Here is an 18,972-nt window from a genome sequence, read left to right on the forward strand (position 1 = left end):
ATAGTGAAACAATTAAATAAACTCATAATTTTTTTATTGAAACTCTTAAAGATTAGAAAAATTTCATCTACCTAAAAATACCTAACGCTTGGATATTTCATACAAGATGTTGGGAAGAAAAGTGTCTAATCCTCTGCCTTGGGATTCATGTTAAAAAGAAAAGTTCCAAAAACTAACTAGTATAATAGGTGGAAGGTATAGAAAAAAAAAATACAAATATTATTTTCAATAAAATATTAAAACTCATGTTAGAAAAAAAGTTTCAGAGAATTAACTCTGCCCTAGTATGATAGGTTGAAACTATTAAAAAAAATAGATATATTATTTTCCATTTTGTTAAATTTTTATAATAGATTATAAGTTTTATGCAATTAACTAAAACAAAATTAATTATTAACTTTGCAAATACCTTTTGAAATTATGAAATAACTTTATTCCATACCATTGAATACGAGAATCTGTAACCTTACCATTAAATAAGAAATCTGTACTCAGCTTACGGTTACGGCAATCAACGGTGCCATAAAGTTTCGCAGGTTGGACTAAGTATTTCAACGGTGCCATAAAGTTTCATTAATGGTAAAAAAGTTTGAAACAACGTCTGGTAACAAACCTGCTCTGAGACAATGACCCAGAAAAACACATATTGTTTGACACTACAGAGGTACGAATCGAAAAACAGTAAAGACAAATCTAAAAAAGACACTATTTTAAATCTTATATGCCCTAAACCACGTGGCCCTTTCTGTGCTCGGGCGGAAGGTTAGACCGGTTGTTTCCCAAAAGTGAGTGGATCTCCGACATCATATCCGGCTGGAAAAATCCACGTGGCTGAACCTGTGCAGGCTGGACGTTCGGCAGCTCCTCGTGGATATCGGCGGTTGTGCCCGCCATGACAAAGACGCGTCCGAACGCTAGCAGGCTCCCCATCACGCTCCCTGCCAATATGTCACCAGATTGCACGTCTATCAGACTGACCGTGATTCCTGTAGCTTCCTGGTTCTCGCTGGCGCGGGGAAAAGCTCCGGTGATGGATACAATATGAAACGGTCCTCGACACGTCACCACTCCCGTTGGAACCGCCGGATTGCGCAGGGTGACATTCCTTACCATTCCGTTGCCGCTGAGAATGAAGAGTCCCAGCTGCCGTCTGCGTGCGAATGTCTCCAAAGTCGTCCACATGTCTTCCCCACTTGGGATCTCGAATGCGAGACACTTCAGCGTGTTTGGCGACTCACGGGTTCCAGGCAGAAGAGCCTTTGGCTTATTCTTGGAGCCCTTAGGCCTGCCGCGGCGGCTTGGCGTCGTCACTTCCCCTCCCTTTCCCGCGCGTTCGGCATTGCCGTTATTGTCCTCGGCCAACTTTCGCCTCTCGGATCCGCTGCTCTGGCCATTTATTTGGGACCCAATATTCAGCTTTTCAGATTGAAGAACATGGCCAGAACTAAGGCCTGAGAATTGCCCTGGATCAACTCCGGACATCATTATTTCACGGGCCCGCAACCTGTTTGTCCTGAGCTGCTATGTAATACAGAAAGGCCCTCCAAGCTTCACTCACTAGGTCTAAATATCACTTCTTTCGTTTCAATACGTGTATATATAATGTTTACCCAGTCTATTGGTACTTACCCGAGGTTCTGATTTCTCGTCCTCCACTTACGTGGTCTCAAGTTGTGGCCGTCCATGCAGTAATCTACGGTGGATAAGAGGTTCTGATTTCTCGTCCTCCACTTACGTGGTCTCAAGTTGTGGCCGTCCATGCAGTAATCTACGGTGGATAAGAGGTTCTGATTTCTCGTCCTCCACTTACGTGGTCTCAAGTTGTGGCCGTCCATGCAGTAATCTACGGTGGATAAATTTGTAACGGCTTGATGCAAGAATTTCCATGCAGTAATCTACGGTGGATAAATTTGTAACGGCTTCATGCAAGAATTAATTGCATGTTTACTCGAGGATTCATTGGTTGTTAGCTCGCCCACTTCCCATAAGCCACAGTTGTTAGTCCTCCGCAAAAACCGTTTCCTTCATGTGACGATCAATCTGAATGTTTCGTTGTCGCGATCGGTTTGGATAGAAAGGGAGCGTTCACAATACTCACGGTCTTGACTATCACTCTCTAGTCGTTTATATTAATTTAGTGATTTATATTAATTTTGTTGTTCATTTGTTTAAAAATTATTATTTTTAATTAATAAAAATTATCCCCAATTATAATACAAAAAATTCTAAATTTAAAACTTTTAATCTTAATAATTCTTTAATACAAAGTCAGGTCAAACTTGATGAAGTTACAGTCCAGTTAATATCACGAAACAGGAGCTAACTATTAGTTCCACTAAATTAGTGATCATGGAATTATTGAATAGTTCCGTTAATACAAAATCTTGTAAAAAAAAAAGCCAAATTTATTTCCTAACATGCACTTACTTACCATGGGATTATTAAATACAACGTTCCGTCAAACTTTTATGACAAATTATTAGTTGTAGATTTCCGTCAAACTTGTACGACAAATTACTAAAAGTGTAGCTTGCATTTCAACCTATAACCATAGGAAATGGCATGAAAAAGAACTAAACGATTATTAAATCTAGAGTTCCGTCCAACAAAATAACGTCGGAGTAGGAAAACTCGGGGGTTCCCGTCAAACTTGTGAACTAGAATAACCTGGTTCCAAAGTTACTTTTATTTCCCAGAAATAGATATGAAACAAAGTCAAAATTAACACAATAAGTTGTTAATATCGATAAAAACACTTAGAGGTCTTCTTATCATCTGTGTTTCTTGGGGGCTGAGAGTTTCTTTCCTTTTTTGGGTTTTATTTGTCTATTGTCGGATTCTCGCATATTTTACATTCCAATTTCCATGTCACTCATCTCAGTCTAAGTCTTCGTTGGCATTTTTCTTCTCGAGTTTATTATGGATGATGAACTACTTTATTATGGCAAGGATAACCCTTAAAGTGGGCATGCATACCCATCCCATGAAGATTTATTTTTATAAAGAATCGCCCATTCGTTTCACCTCCCATTCACATGATAGTGGAAGTGTCTCACTTTCCTCAAGTCTTATTTAATTTGTCATCAAATCATCTAGATAATGCACAACATTTGGAGGTTCCAGGCTGATTCCTTCTGCTAAACGTGCTCCGTCTCTGGATACAGCAAGCCCTAATCATAATAAGCATCATGTGACAGCCTATAAAGCAACAAAATTCAAATATTTAAATGGTAATAGAGGATGATATTCCCCTTTGATACATTCTACAACTTATGTATAGGGATCTAATTGGTCAGTTTGCTAGGAAGGTGGTTAAACCTTCTTCTCTACCACATTGGATCGATTCCAATTGGGTTCTTATTATTTGTCTTTTCTGCAATTCCACATATTTCCTAAAGCTTTATATTAGGAAACCTTTGAACATGTAGATTGAGGCCTTAGGAATGAGGGAGAAGGATCCTTTGGATTCCAAACTCGAAGACATTGACGACGATAACCCTCCCTCCTTAGGTAAGTGGTTTCAGACCCCCTCATTTTTTCCCATAAAAAATAATGATAAAATTCTTCATAATGGTAATATGCTTGGGAAATTTTCCAAAGTTATGTACCTGATAAAAACATCTCCAGTGCCTTCTATTCAAGGTCTCTCCCTCTATAAGATGTTGCCACATGTCAAGGAGAATGATGTCTTTCCAAATCTGATTTTTCCTTATGGTTCCAACTCTTCATCTAACTCTTGTGGGAAACCTCCTTTTGCAGATTATAAGGTCATTCCTTCCTCAAACGAGCTCTATGTTTCTATTCACCTCCATGTTAAGTGAAATGCTCTCTATTCATCTTCCTTGACGTGTGAATATGCTTCAGCATCTGGTGGTCTAGCCATGGATGCTCCTTTTGTCAGTCATGCCAGTCATAAAGCTTTGCTTTCTAAGGCTCAATCTAAGGTTAGGGAAGACATTCTAAGTGGAAAAAAATACCACAATATCCAAGTTTCTTAGATAAAAGGCCCCTCCCATGAAGGAAAATGAAGGTCTTGTCTTTGAATACCCCAAAAAATTGACTCTAAAGTGGCTCATTCGAGCCCACATCCTAGATGTTATAATGATTCAAGAAACTATGTCGTCGAGTGCCTATGTGGTTTCAATTTTAGAAATATGGTCTAGGAATTAGACTTTCTTCTCATTAGATTCAGAAGGTTTTTTGGGTGGCTTTCTTATGGCTTTGCAGCCTGATTCATCGTTTTAATTTTATCAATCTCTTCCAAATGTATAGCAATTGATTTTGTTTCAAACAAACTGGAAGAGGTGAGTCATCACATTATTCCAATTACAAATTCTTATGATGCAATAAAGAAGTCAAAATATTTATTTGACTCACTCTCATAATTGGAAGTAGTTCATAAACTAGACCTCTGATGCATGATGTGGAAGCCATTAACCAATTCATTTGTCATGGTATACTTGGATGACATCCTGATCTTCAGCTAGTGTTGGGAAGAGCACCTCCACCACATCCGAAAGGTTCTCCAAACACTGCGGCAACACAAGCTATGTGCTAATTTGGAGAAATGCACTTTTGGGATGACCCGAGTTAAGTCTCTGGGATACATTATTGATGAACGGGGGGTGCATGTGGATCCAGCTAAGATCCAAGTCATTTGGGATTGGACAGCTCCAACCACTCTGACAGAGCTTTGTAGCTTTTTGGGTCTTGCTAATTTCTACCACAGGTTCGTGATGGGATTCTCTCATATCACTTGGCCATTGAGTCAATTCACCAAGGGAAGAGCGAAAGAAAAATTATTTTCGTCTGAATCTCAACAGAATGCGTTCACAGAGCTGAAAGATCGCCTCTTCTTTGCACAAGTGCTCACATTACTAGACTTACAACAACCGTTTGAGATCGAGACAAATGCTTCTGACTATGCTATTCGGGTAGTCCTTAGTCAACAGGGGCATCCAGTTGCATATCATAGTGAGACACTTTCAGACACAATCCGGAAGTATCCCACTTATCACAAAGAGATGTATTCCATTGTGCAGGACTGCTGACAATGGAAGCATTAGATTTTGGGGAAGGAAACGATCATCCACAGTGAGCATTGACTCCTGCAGTTCATACAGATGCAAGGGAAGTTGCAAAATGATCACCATTAGAAGTGGTCCACATACTTGCAACAGTTCCATTTGAATATCCTTTCAAATTCTAGCCTTACATCTTAAATTCAATGGGGCACTTGGCTTGGTGTTGGGTCCCTATAATACTAGTGATTACCCCATTACTATTGTAGTTATACCCCTTATTTATATTGTTGTGCCCCTACTACCCCCATGTTTTTATTTCTGTGCCCCATAGAATCCCTCTATTGTTATTTTTGTGGCTTTATATTATTATTGTTAGGTTGGCTGGATTCTATTGTGACTCCTTAGACTCCTATATATAGAGAGGAGGTTTTGTCATTTGTATCATCCAAGAATTGTTCATTTATGTAATGTAAAGTAGGTTGCCACCGTGAAGAGGTTGAATTCTAAGGCGTTGATCTATCTTTTCTATCTTCTCTTGAGCTGGTTTCATAACATTTGGTATCAGAGCTTTGATTCTAGGGTTTCGCTTTTCCAAACAGGTCATCGTGGAATTTTCGCTATAACTTTTTTTCTGTGACGTTTCAAAAGTCGCAAAAAAACCCATTTGAGAAGAAATCACGTTGAAACTTGGGTCTAAATTTCAGAGCTTTACGTGCGATATTTTAGGAGATATAATCTGAGGAAGTTGGTCTTTTTGCAGACTCCTGAATTACATTCAAAACAGGTGACCTGGGGAAAATCGTCTGAATTTCTCTCTGGGGATCAGATTGAAATTCCGTAAGAAGGTACAGAAAGAGGACGGATTGTAGTTTCTTGTATGTGTGTTTCAGATACAAATGTTGAAACAGTGACTCATGGCACGTCGTACAAGTTTGCTCTACTAAATTAGTCTAAAAGAAAGTCACTGTGGGAGATTTCACATAACTCTTCCTTGGAGAATCCAATTTGGGTCAGACTTGTGGCATTGGAAAGAGGACACAGAAGGCTACTAAAAATCGCAATTTCAGAATTGGATGATCTAAAATTAGAGAGTTACATCAGATTCAATATCAGGCTTCTATAAAGGGAAAAAAGGTGTGTAGTTTTTTTTTTAAATTTTTGTGTAAGCTTGGTTTAACGGAATTCAAAGGGCATAGTAAAGCATTATTATCGGTAACTGATGCCCCAAGGAAAGAAAATGAAAACACCTAGTAAGGAACCTGAAAGCTCTTGCATGACTCATGAAGAAGAGGAAGAAATGCTACATGATATATCAAAATTACAAGAACAAGTGCAACAAATGTCACGCTCACAAAAGCTAACAGAAGCTAAGATATGTGGCATGGAATCTAAGATAAATGGCGTGGAATCGAAGAGAAATGGCATGGAATCTAAGACAAATGGTGTGGAATCTAATATAAAGGGCATGGAAGCTAAGATGGATGATTTGAATACGGATTTGAAGACAGACATGGCAGATTTGAAGACAGATTTGACAAATTTCCTACAAGAAACACTTACTAATGGTGAAAAGGTTGTAAAGGAAACTTATGATGTGAACAAAAGTAATGTTAATCATGATTCAATAGACGCTAATGTTGGATCGAAGACCCACCATATTCCAAAAATCGATATGAGGAAGTTTGATGACAAGGATCCCGCCACATGGATATTACAGATGGAGCAGTTCTTCGATCTCAATAATGTGCAAAACACACAAAAGGTACGTATGGCAACTGTATATTTGGAACCAAATCAGTTTGTATGGTATCAATGGCTTTGCTCTCGTAAAAAATTTATCACTTGGGCAATTTTTACGGAAGAATTGATAGCACATTATGAAGATACAAAAAGCAACACTTTTTTTAGCCAATTGATAAGTCTCAAACAAAAGGGTTCAGTAATGGAGCACATTGAGGAGTTCCAAAAATTGAACATAAGGGTAAAAGATATTCCAGAGGAGCATAGGATTGATGTGTTCATAGGGTCTCTAAAGGATAATATCCAACATGATGTTCGCCTTTGGGAACCTGATTCATTAGAGAAGGCATTCAGGTTAGCAAGAAAAATGGAAAGCAAAATTATGGCAACCAGGAAGCATACCACTCACAACTATAAAGATGGAAGTGTTGTTGCCCGTAGTCTTCCACAACCTATAAGGTTGACACCACAACAATTGGAAGAAAAAAGAGTAAAAGGGCTTTGTTACAGTTGTGATAGCAAATACACTAAAGGTCATAAGTGTGCTGAGAAGAAATTATTCTACATAGATTGTGAAGAGGAAGAAGAAAAGGAGCAAGAAAGGTCAAAAGAAGAAGATAAACTCTAGGAACAAATCCTAGATGAAGAACAAATAAATCCGTCCATATCTTGTAATGCATTGGCGGGAATTACCACTCCTCAAACCATCAAGATAGAAGGACAAATCAAGAAGAAAAAGGTAATAGTGTTGATTGATTCAGGAAGCACCCATAATTTTATTCATTGTAGGGTAGCAAAAGAATTGAATTGCTTCCTATATCCAGCACCAGAGTGTCAAGTGATGATTGCAAATGGAGGAACAATAAATTGCTCTGGAAGGTGCCATAATATCAAGCTATCCATGGGAGAATATGTATTGACTAGCCCAATGCTTTCCATTCCAATGGGAGGTGTTGATGTTGTACTAGGAGTCCAATGGCTACAATCCTTGGGTACAATAGCTTTTAATTTTCAAGAACTTTTCATCAAATTTTCTACCGAAGGAAAGGAAGTTGAATTAAGGGGTATTGTAGGGAAACCGGGAAAGATAATCAGCTCTAATGGTATGACAAAGCTTCTTAAAAAGGAGCAAAGAGGTGTAATTGCACAATTATGTTCGCTAGATGTTTCCACATCGGAATCATCTATTTCTCTAGATCTCCAAAAAGTCCTGGACAATCATTCCAAGGTATTTGAGACTCCCAAAGGTCTCCCACCTATGCGTGATCATGATCATGCTATTCAACTGATTCCAGGAAGTGTTCCTCCAAACATCAGGCCATACAGATATCCCTATGTCCAAAAAAGTGAAATTGAACGTATGGTTGCAGAAATTCTAGAGGCTGGTATAATTCAACCAAGTCAAAGTTCTTTCTCTGCTCCAGTAGTATTGGTGCACAAGAAGGATGGATCATGGCGCATGTGTCCAGATTATAGGGAGCTCAACAAGCTCACTATTAAAGATAAGTTCCCCATTCTTGTCATTGATGAATTACTGGATGAATTGCATGGATCAATTTACTTCACCAAGTTCGATCTTCGTTCGGGATATCATCAAATCAGAATGAAGATTGAAGACATTCAGAAAACGACATTTAGAACTCATGAGGGTCATTATGAATTTTTGGTCATGCCTTTTGGCCTTACTAATGCACCTTCAACATTTCAAGGTTTGATGAAGTCAATTTTCAAACCATTCCTTAGAAAATTTGTGTTAGTATTTTTCGATGATATACTAATCTACAACAAGTCTTGGAAGGATCATGTTGAACATGTTGACAGGGTGCTACAACTATTGGAGGAGAAACAATTATATGCAAAAAGATCCAAATGTTTCTTTGGAGTCCAGGAGGTGGAATATTTGGGTCATATTGTATCTCATGAAGGAGTTAAGGTAGACCCTAGCAAAATTAAAGCCATTAAGGAATGGAAAATCCCCACATCCATAAAGCATCTGCAAGGATTTCTTGGGTTGACAGGGTATTATCGCAAGTTTGTTAAGAATTATGGGAGAATAGCAGCACCTCTAACAACATTATTGAAGAAAGATGCATTTTCATGGACTCTGGAAGCAACAAAGGCCTTTGAACATCTTAAAGAGGCAACGTGCCAAGCACCGGTCTTAGCTACACCGGACTTCACAAAAACCTTTATTGTGGAATGTGATGCTTCAGGAAATGGAATTGGTGTTGTTCTAATGCAAGATGAAAGGCCCATTGCTTTTGAAAGTCGTCCAATCAAGGGAAAGTTTTTAAGCAAAGCTATTTATGAGAAGGAAATGTTGGCAATACTCCACGCACTTAAGAAATGGAGACCCTACCTAATGGGAAGACATTTCAAGGTAAAAATGGATCATGATAGCCTTAAATACTTTTTAGAACAAAGATTATCCTCTGAAGAGCAGCAAAAGTGGGTCACAAAGATGTTGGGTTATGACTTTGAAATCATCTACAGAAAAGGGAAGCAAAATGTGGTGGCAGATGCACTCTCAAGAAAGGATGAGGATGTGGAAGCATTTTTGTGCGCCATTTCTATTATCCAACCAGATTGGATAAACGAAGCAAGGGAGGAATGGAAGAATGATGAAGAAGTGTGGGAACTTATTCGAAAGCTACAACAAGATTCCAGTACGTCTGATACATTTAGCTGGCAAAATGATTCATTATGGTACAAAGATCGCTTATACCTTTGTAAGAATTCCCAACTAAAACAAAATATTCTTATGGAATTGCACACTTCTCCCTTAGGAGGGCACTCGGGATTTTTAAAAACTTACCACACGGTTAAGAAGGAATTTTTTTGGGATGGCCTTAAATCAGATATTCAAAAGTTTGTGGTAGAATGTTTGGTTTGCCAACAAAATAAAGTTGAAACAATTAAGACATCGGGTCTATTACAACCTTTATCCATTCCAAGCCAACTTTGGGAGGAGGTTTCAATGGATTTTATCACAGGTTTACCCAAGTCTGAGGGAAAGAGTGTCATCATGGTGGTAGTTGACAGACTTACCAAGTATGCACATTTTTGTGCATTATCACATCCATTTAAAGCCAGTACAGTTTCTATTGAATTTATGGAAACAATTCAAAAGCTACATGGAAACCCAAAGATTATTGTAAGTGACAGAGATCCCATTTTCACTGGAAATTTTTGGACAAAATTATTTTCTTGTCTTGGTACTCAGTTAGCTCATAGCTCATCTTATCATCCTCAATCTGATGGGCAAACTGAGATAGTAAACAAATGTTTGGAAGGATATCTTCGTTGCTTTGTATTTGATAAACAGACACAATGGGTCAAATGGTTGCCTCTAGCTGAATGGTGGTATAACACTTCCTTCCATACAGCAACAAAAAGGACCCCATTTATGGCACTTTATGGGTATCAACCACCATCCATCACATCATATTTAAGAGAAAATTCGAAGGTTCAGGTAGTGGAACATCACATCGAACATCAACAACAAGTCCTCCAACTATTAAAGGATAACCTCGTGTTGGCACAAAATAGAATGAAACAACAGGGATATCAACATCGCAGTGAAAGAAGTTTTGATGTAGGTGATTGGGTATTCCTACGGCTACAACCATATAAGCAAATGTCCCTAAAGCAAGCTAAGAAGGATAATAAATTATCACCAAAGTATTATGGTCCGTACAAGGTGTTGCAAAAGATTGGTACTATGGCATACAAATTGGATCTTCCTGTAGCTTCTCGATTGCACCCAGTTTTCCATGTTTCATGTTTAAAGAAGGTTATAGGCGACAAGCTCCTAGTGCAAACAATATTTCCAAAACTTAATGAGGAAGGAAAAATTATATTGGAACCGGAAGTGGTCACAGAAACAAGAACTCGGCAGCTACGAAATCGATCAATTTCAGAGTATCTTGGCATCTGTAACATTGATTAAGAATTAATGAAATTTATTAAGAAACCAGGGAGAAGGATCCCTTGATATAAAACAAATTCCTTTGCCTGAATATTGGTTGACTTATTTGGTCCCCATTCAAAACAAACTTTTTGAAAATGATCTGCCTTCACCTACCATTAACCTGCTTTTCCTTTTGAGGCTCCATATAAGAACATACAAACTTTTCTATGAGAGAGTTGCTAACCTTGGAACACCTTTACCACCTCTAGATGAATTTTCCAATTCTGCCACTATCTAGGTTTTCAATTGATGATTATAGGCTAAGAGGCATGTAGAAAATTGTAGGCCCAACAAGGTTTCAATTTTAGGAATCACATTAGTTTAATTCCCAACCCAACATAGATTTATGTTGTTTTTTAAACATGAATATTTTCTATAGCATGAAACACAACCATTCCCACAATAGGAGAATCACTAACCATTAGAAAGAAATTAACCGAGTTTTTTGTTTGCGAAGTCGGTGTTCATGGACATGGGGCTCAACATTTTTAAAGGAAAATAGCATCTCAATAAAAGCTTTACTAAGGCAAGCCTAGAGATTCCTTCATGACTATAGCTTCTATTGATATATTTCAAATTCCTTTAGCAAGGCAAACCTACAACTTCCTTCATGCCTGGAGATTGTTATCTATAGGAATAACACTATTCGCAAAATAAGAACCATTCCAACAATACGAGAATCACTAACCATTAAAAAGAAATTGATTGATTGACTTTTATGTTGGTAAAATCAGTGTTCATGGACATGAGGCTGAACAATTTAAGTCATAAAACAATTTATAAAAAAAACTAGACCAGATCAACATATTTACTAGAAAATGAACCAAGTGTCACTAGGTTTATTTGAAATTCCTCCAATGTCTACATCATTTTATTGTAACGCATAAAATATTTAATCCATAACGTATTCATATAATTGAAGACATATAGCCAATTATAGGTGAATTTCAACACACTGGTAGTAATTTTCCAAGTGCAAATATAAGCACGGTATTCTAAGTGGAAAAACAAGCTATCAATAAAGCAATTATTGATATAGTTGAATACATACAACAAATTCCTTTTGTATATTTGATTTTTCAAGGATACTGTCAAAAAGGCATATGTATGAAGAATTGTTAAGTTGTTTCTATTTTTTTTAATTCTTAATTTATTGTAGTAAAGCAGAATCACTAATAGCCTATAGGAAAGCAAAATTCAATTATTATTAACTAAATGTATGCAATAAATTTTCAAATAGTTTCATCTATGGCAAGAGTTAGTTATGTTGCTCATACAAGGAGAAATGGCAGGCAAGTGACTAGGGGTGCCTAGTTGTAATGCTCTTCATCAGAAGAGGAAGGAACAAGTGATGTGAATGTCCACAATGTTCCCAGCAAATTTTTTTAGGATGGCGACGTAGCAGAGGCTGATGTTGTCCCACCATCAACCACAAAGCCACCACCAACTGCAATTCAAGGTGAAAGTTTAAATAATAAGATCAACATTATAAGAGGTTGGAAAAAAAACATGTTACTTGCAATTGACGACATAAAGTTTAATGGGAATTTAGTTTGGGCATCTACAAAAAACATGTTATTTCACCCTCCTCAATACATTATTGGATAAATGGGATGACTCATACAAAACATACATGGCCTCTTATAGTTATGACTGAAGAGGAGGAGGCTGAGGTGGTTGAGTGGTGTAAGGAGATGGCTCAATTGGGACATGGGATAGAGTTGATACAACTCAAATCCATTCAAAGATGGGTTTCCTAGTAAATCATGGTGGTTTCGATTCAAAAAAATGCTTCCAAACCTTGTATTGTGCACAACTAAGGACCTTAATAGAGACAAAGCTTTAAATTTATGCCCCGCGATTGTGTTTAATCTTTATGACACTCTTTTTAATACATACAATAAGTATTCTTATATTGTAGACCATATATGGAACTGTCACAAACCAAGTTTACAGACAGGAAGGAATTGTGGCATGAAAGTAATTTCCAAGAGAGGGAGCCGAAATGTTCCAAAGATTTTGCATAAGAGGAGGGAGTGATTTTATTGTGTTTCTGCGGTTTATCGCCTACTATTTTCCGCAACCCCTTCACTTCCGCAACTTGCCTTCCCCTAGACTTTTGGCGGTCAGGTACTAGTGTCGGTTACCATGGTTGAAGAAGACCTCATGGATTATGAGGAGGACCCTATGCCAGAACAGGATATTTGGGTGCATCAGACTGGCCCGGACATGGACCCCTGGCAGAATAAACCACATTGGAAGATAGCTGCTGCTCTCATGCCCCAACACTCACCCTCCTCCAGAAGACGGCAACCCACTGCTTTCATTGTTGAAGACTTACCTGGTTTGGAATGCCTTCCCCTCTCTCTGGCCACTCTAAATCTCCTTGGCACCAGTTTGCAGGCTTCACCCTCTTTTGACTCTCCCTTGCTATCCCCTGCAGAAGGCCCTACCTATGAACCCTCCCTCCATCTCCTTGGCTCTGGTTGGCCCTTCCAATCTCTCGCAGCCTGCACAGTCCTACTTTCAACCGGGTTCGTGTAGCGTCAACCCCCTTTCCCCGATTCGATCTGGCTGCTTCAGCTCTCCCATACCAAATTCTCGACCTGCATCGTCGGCCTAGCACAGTTCCTCGGAACCGTGCAAAAGCTTGCTTCATGAACACCCTACGGGCCGGCGCACAGACAAAACAAATAAGAGTCGGTGCCTCAAAGCGGTGGATTTGGACATAAACCTAACATTTGGGGAAGACTATCACATGGTGGATGCTTTGGACACGGTGAGGAAAGTTCTAGTTGGTCATGTATGAGGCAGGAACTATTTAGTGGAGTCACTCCATCAATGGACCATGGAGATATGGGTTTCTCTGTTGGCCAGAGGATGGTTTTCCCTCAGATTTCATAGGGAGGAGTATACGGACTGGATATTATCATGCTACTGGTACATTAAGCTTGCCCCTATAGTGTTGAAGAGATGGGATCCACTTTTCGATCCGGAGCGTGAACAGCTAGGAGCATGGCCTATTGGGTCAGACTTCCTGGGTTTCCCATGCAGTTTTGGACTCCCCTAGTTTTCAAACGTATTGGAGATGCTCTGGGGACATACCTTGAGCATGACCAGTCCTACAAAAAGACTGGCATTATGACAATGGCGAGGATTTTGGTGCATCTAGACACCAGGGAAGGGCTTGAGGAAAAAATCACTCTTCACAGGAGACACTTATCACACAAACAACTTTTGGACTATGAAGGAGTGCCATTTCGATGTAGGAGGTGCCACAAAGTGGGTCACCTATACAAGTATTGCCCACTACTTTCTTCGGTGACAACAGAGAACTCTCGGGGGACCAAGCAACAGAACTCTGAAGAGCTGAATAAGGGAGATCAGAATCAAGAACAGGCACCATCTGAGGCTGCGGTGGGCACTACACAAAAGGCAAAGAATCGGCGGAAAGATTTGACCTCACCTCCTCGGACTCGCTCCAAATCTGCTACGGATGCGACTCCTCTCCCGGGTAATGGTTCTATTCCCATAACCTCTGTTCTTTTTTCAGATGCAAACATCTTTGCATCCCCCCTCCTCTGCACATTGGTCTATCCCTTCCATCATTCCTCTGACCCCCACTTTCTTAACAATACCTACCTCCCTCAAGGAATTTACCACTCGCCCATCACATACTTCCTCCCCTTCTAGGATGGGCTCCCATCCCTACAACCTCTGATCAAGAGCTCGACCTAAGACTCCTCATCTAGGTTTGGGCCTTTCCCCTGGTCGAACCAAGAAATATAAACCCATAAGGGGGCGACGATCCAAGATCCAATCAGCCATCAAGACAGTGGTGGCTGATGTAGTGAGGGGCCGTCAATACACCATTGAAAGGGCACTTAGAGCCATTGAGCCCTCATCCCCTGTATCCTCATGATTTGGCTCTCCTACAACTGCAGGGGATTAGCCAACCCCAAAAAGAGATTGGCTTTCAAGAATCTTTTACATGGCTCCATATGTGACATACTCTTCTTACAGGAAACCCTTGGTAACTCTGACCTCATAACCAAAAGCCTCCTCTCTATCCTACCGGGATGGGTTTTTTAGGGCATGTATGCAATTAGCAGATCCGGTGGACTTGCTATACGCTATAACCCTAAAATAATCAAGCACGTCTCCTCCTTGGGAGGTTTGGGATTCATTGGAATGGATATTTTTGTGAGTGAGCTTGGGTACCAGTTAAAAGTGATTAACATATATGCCCTAAATCAGAACAGAATGGAATTTTGGCACAACTTGTTGGAACATAATCTTGTCTCAAGCTCCACCATTATTGGGGGGGACTTAAATTTTTCTTTGGGAATGGAGGAATCCTGGGGACATCATTCATAGATCGACCCTATTTCGGATCAGATGAGCACTCTATTGGATACCTTCAAACTTGTAGATGTTCCTATGAACAAGAAACTGCCCACATGGCATAACAGGAGGATGGGTGAAGCTGCCCTGGGTCGGAGATTAGATCGTTTTTTGATCCATGAAGATCTCCTCCATAACCTACCCCTATATAGACAATGGGTTGGTACTAGAGGATCATCTGATCACCTACCCATATATCTTCAAATCTCTGGTCCATCTAAAAAGCCTCGTGCCCCCTTCAAATTTTTTACTAGATACCTAAAAGACCCAGACTTCATCAATCTGGTGACTAAGTTCTGGAGAGCACAGCCCCCACTCAGAGAGCAGAGAATGGCTGTTGACTTCTATATTTGACTTAAAAATCTCAGGACTATGACAGAGAATTGGTCAAGGCGGAAGAAATTGAGAGAAGAACAAAATCTAAAAGACATAGAATCACAGATTGCTCATCTAATGGATGAACAGGGGCTTGGTTTCTTATCGGATGATACAAAATTACATCTGATTAATCTGGAAAACCAAAAGGCAAAGATTCTACTTGAAAAGGAAGAACAATGGAGGTTGAAAAGTAGAGCCATTTGGCTACAAGCGGGAGATGGAAATACAAAGTTTTTCCACAATTTTACCAATGGTAGAAAAGCCACCAACACCATTTGGCAGCTGCCTAGTGAGCTAGATGGATGGGCTTCTACTTACCTTCACTTAGCCAAGTTGGGGAATACCCACTTCAAAAGTCAATTTACAGCACCGACATCCATCACCCTCCCGGACATCATTAACTTGGTCTTATCCCACTTAGAGAATACTTGTAGAAACAAAGTAACAAAACACGATCAAAGCATCTCGATCTATTATATCATAAGCATAGCAGAATCAGAAATACAATGAGCATACAATGGCATTTACAAATAACAACATTCTCAAATACACGATTGTATGGAGGAAAACTCAAAGACCTTTATTAAAGTAGAAGGGAGAATTACAACCTAGCTCTCTGATCTAGCATCATCCTCCCAGCATCAAAGCCCTCTTCAACTCATGAAAAGCAAGATCACCTAAAAATACAATGTTTCTTCACAAAGACAAACTATCAACACTTCGCTACAAATTACAAAATTCCAGCCTCCATACTCTCAAATGAGGGATCCATTTATCGATGTCTACAAGGGTGTGAGTCACCTCTGGGTTTTTTATTAGTGTCATTACACTTGTTGTTCTTAGTTCCACTTGGAGATTTCTTGGATCTCTTACTCATCCTTGGTCGAATTCAGAGAGGCAAGTGTCATGGGAGAAGTTTCTAAAAGATTCCATGAGCATCCACTTAGCAAACTATCTCAGACTTTTGTACATTCTCACTCATCACACCCCATAGAAGGCCTCTTCAGTATGCATCGTACCTGGCTAGTGTAGGAGCTAGTGTGCATCACACCCTGACAGTGGAGCAGTTAGTATGGTCTAGTTTTGGCCAGTTCTGAGTGGTTTTTTAGGTGGAACTTCTGGGGAATGATGTAATCAGTTAACCATGATCCTTTAGGGTATGAAGCAACACTTTTAGGGGTTAAATAGCCCTTGGATTATTGACATATAATATTGGGGTTGCGGTGCCCAAATATGTCTATAATAGTTGCCCCGTAAAGCATGAAGTCATAAATCTTCTGATGTTAGGTGAAATGCTTTATCATGAGGATCCGAGGTATTCAACCTGGAATGTGACCTGTATAAGATAAAATACAATACATCATCATAATATACTTTTCCATGATCTAGCTGAGGTGGGCATTCCCATGCTCAGCTTTATAAATTCATTTTCATGTACATAGAAAAGATAATCATCTGCAATTGCAGACTGGTGATTCTTTATATGTAGAGTCATCATCCCTTAGCTTGGATGATCATCTTTGTAGCTTCTGTGTACATTTGATGTCTTTATATTCCTGAATATATCACAGCCCAGATGGATGAAACTAGATCCATGGTCTTCAAACTCATTCAATCTAAGTCGATCCATGTGAAAAGATGTCGTGAAGTCGAACATGGATAGACATCACCTGATTACCAACCAATAATGTAATCTATTAACAGACGCGAGAGGAATCACCAATAATGATAATGACCCTCAAGGTACTACAACACAATTTACGTGGTGTGAATATATGATCTGATGTAGAACACCACACAAAATATTTTGGTCGAAGGCCATTGATGTAAACCTGTCACCGGAAGTGAGAAACTTGCCATTGAGGAATGCAAGCTTCAAAGTACTGAAAGGGTTGTTTTTAAGCCAACTTCTTGGATAATGAGCTGATGTCGACAAGAAGTGACCCGTCGTAGGAGGGCCTTAATGTATCCCACATCAAAGACAAGAAATGAAGCAAATGATTTCCTGGAGGTGAAAAATGATCTGACGATACGGTTCAGGAATGGCGATCATGAAAAATGGAGGGTGAAGGTATTGTAGTGGATGAGGCATTAACTAGATAATGAATTCTCCGAATGAATTCTCTTGAACATATTGGTGACATTGAAATGGATTGGTAGTGTTAGCCCCAAAAGATGGATTGTATGGAGGACCAATGGTGATATGAATGGTGAATGGAATAACCCAACCTGACTCAATCATGGTGATGGAGAGAAAGTGTCATGTTTAAGAGCAACCTACTACCAATAAAATTCTTTAAGTACCTCTTTATTTCTGTCAACCTTGAAGAGGATAACATATGCTTTTTCAATAATTTTCCCTTCAGGCAAACCTATCGCTATGTTTTAGCGAGCCTAGCGACAATGAAAATCGTTCTTGTTTGGGTGGACAAGTTTGTCGTTATTGTTTTAACGAGTTTAACGACAAGGATAACTCGGTCATTTTCATGTTTAGAGAGTTTGAAAAGGGATGAAAAGGAAAGTCGAGTAGTTCTTTTTCGTAGCATAATCCCTTAATTCTGAAAAAGGATAAAATAATATGAAAGGGATGATTTTTCAATAACTTTAGCGAGCCAAAAAGATAAGCACTCGAACTTTTTGGTGAGATAATCCCTCAAGTCTGAAAAAGATTAAAATATACAGAAGGGATGGCACTTCCAATCACTTTAGTGAGCTGGAGAGGCCAATAGCTCGACAATCTTTTCATATTTAATGAGTCTGAAAAAAGTTTAAAGTAGACTCGTTTTTTGAGGAACGAGTGGTGTTTAGGGTACTACTAGTTCCAGGTAGGCTTGGAACTTCTCAAAACATGGTGATGTGAAGAGGGTGGCTAATAGGACCACTCATCATTGTTGTTCCTTAGAAAGGTAAACAATCAAGTGGAAGGTATGATCAGCCAAAAGAATGGATGTGATGGGAGGAACACAACCAAGGCTCAAAAGGCTGATATTATGGCAATCACAAAGGTTATTTACCGAAGGTGAGTTCATTTTTTAACGAGCTTGAACTCTTGGGGGACATATGCTCAGTGGCGAGTTTATTTTTTAACGAGCTTGAACCTTGTGCTAACATTGCTCTTTTTGTGGTCAAAATGTTTAATTCACTGTTTAGCACATCATATTCTTTCATCGGTTGTTCAACCTACACAATCACTATGAAAAATGAGTTAAAACTAACATTTTTCCTGAAGTACGTGAATAGTAATCATAAAAGTAGTTTCACCTTTCATTTTCATAATTCTATTTCAAATTTGGGATTTGGAGCTCTAGAGTGGTTTTCCCCCTCAAATCACACCAGTCGTTGTCGGGAGATCTAGTGGACTATTCTCTGTGCTGTTAGGACTAGGTAAGAACTAACCCTGAGCTCTTCATTTCATTCCATCCTTCTTTGATTCTGAGCATGTTTTTTCACATTTCT

At 39.2% G+C, this 18,972-nt stretch overlaps 1 protein-coding gene across 1 annotated transcript; it reads right to left on the minus strand.

Annotated features, from left to right (window-relative positions):
* Nucleotides 1-726: 726 nt before the first annotated feature.
* Nucleotides 727-1,482, minus strand: LOC149149064 (AT-hook motif nuclear-localized protein 20-like). Its single transcript, XM_089442377.1, has one exon. The coding sequence runs from the start codon at nt 1,480-1,482 to the stop codon at nt 727-729; it is 756 nt and encodes a 251-aa protein (XP_089298503.1).
* Nucleotides 1,483-18,972: the final 17,490 nt, after the last annotated feature.

Source organism: Pinus tabuliformis, chromosome 9, assembly GCF_031772625.1.
Source record: "Pinus tabuliformis cultivar Carrire ecotype Pingquan chromosome 9, CPIR1, whole genome shotgun sequence".
Taxonomy (NCBI): Eukaryota; Viridiplantae; Streptophyta; class Pinopsida; order Pinales; family Pinaceae; genus Pinus; species Pinus tabuliformis.

Coding starts and splice junctions, on each gene's coding strand:
- LOC149149064 (XM_089442377.1), bottom strand. CDS start 1,482: ATGTCCGGAGTTGATCCAGGGCAATTCTCAGGCCTTAGTTCTGGCCAT.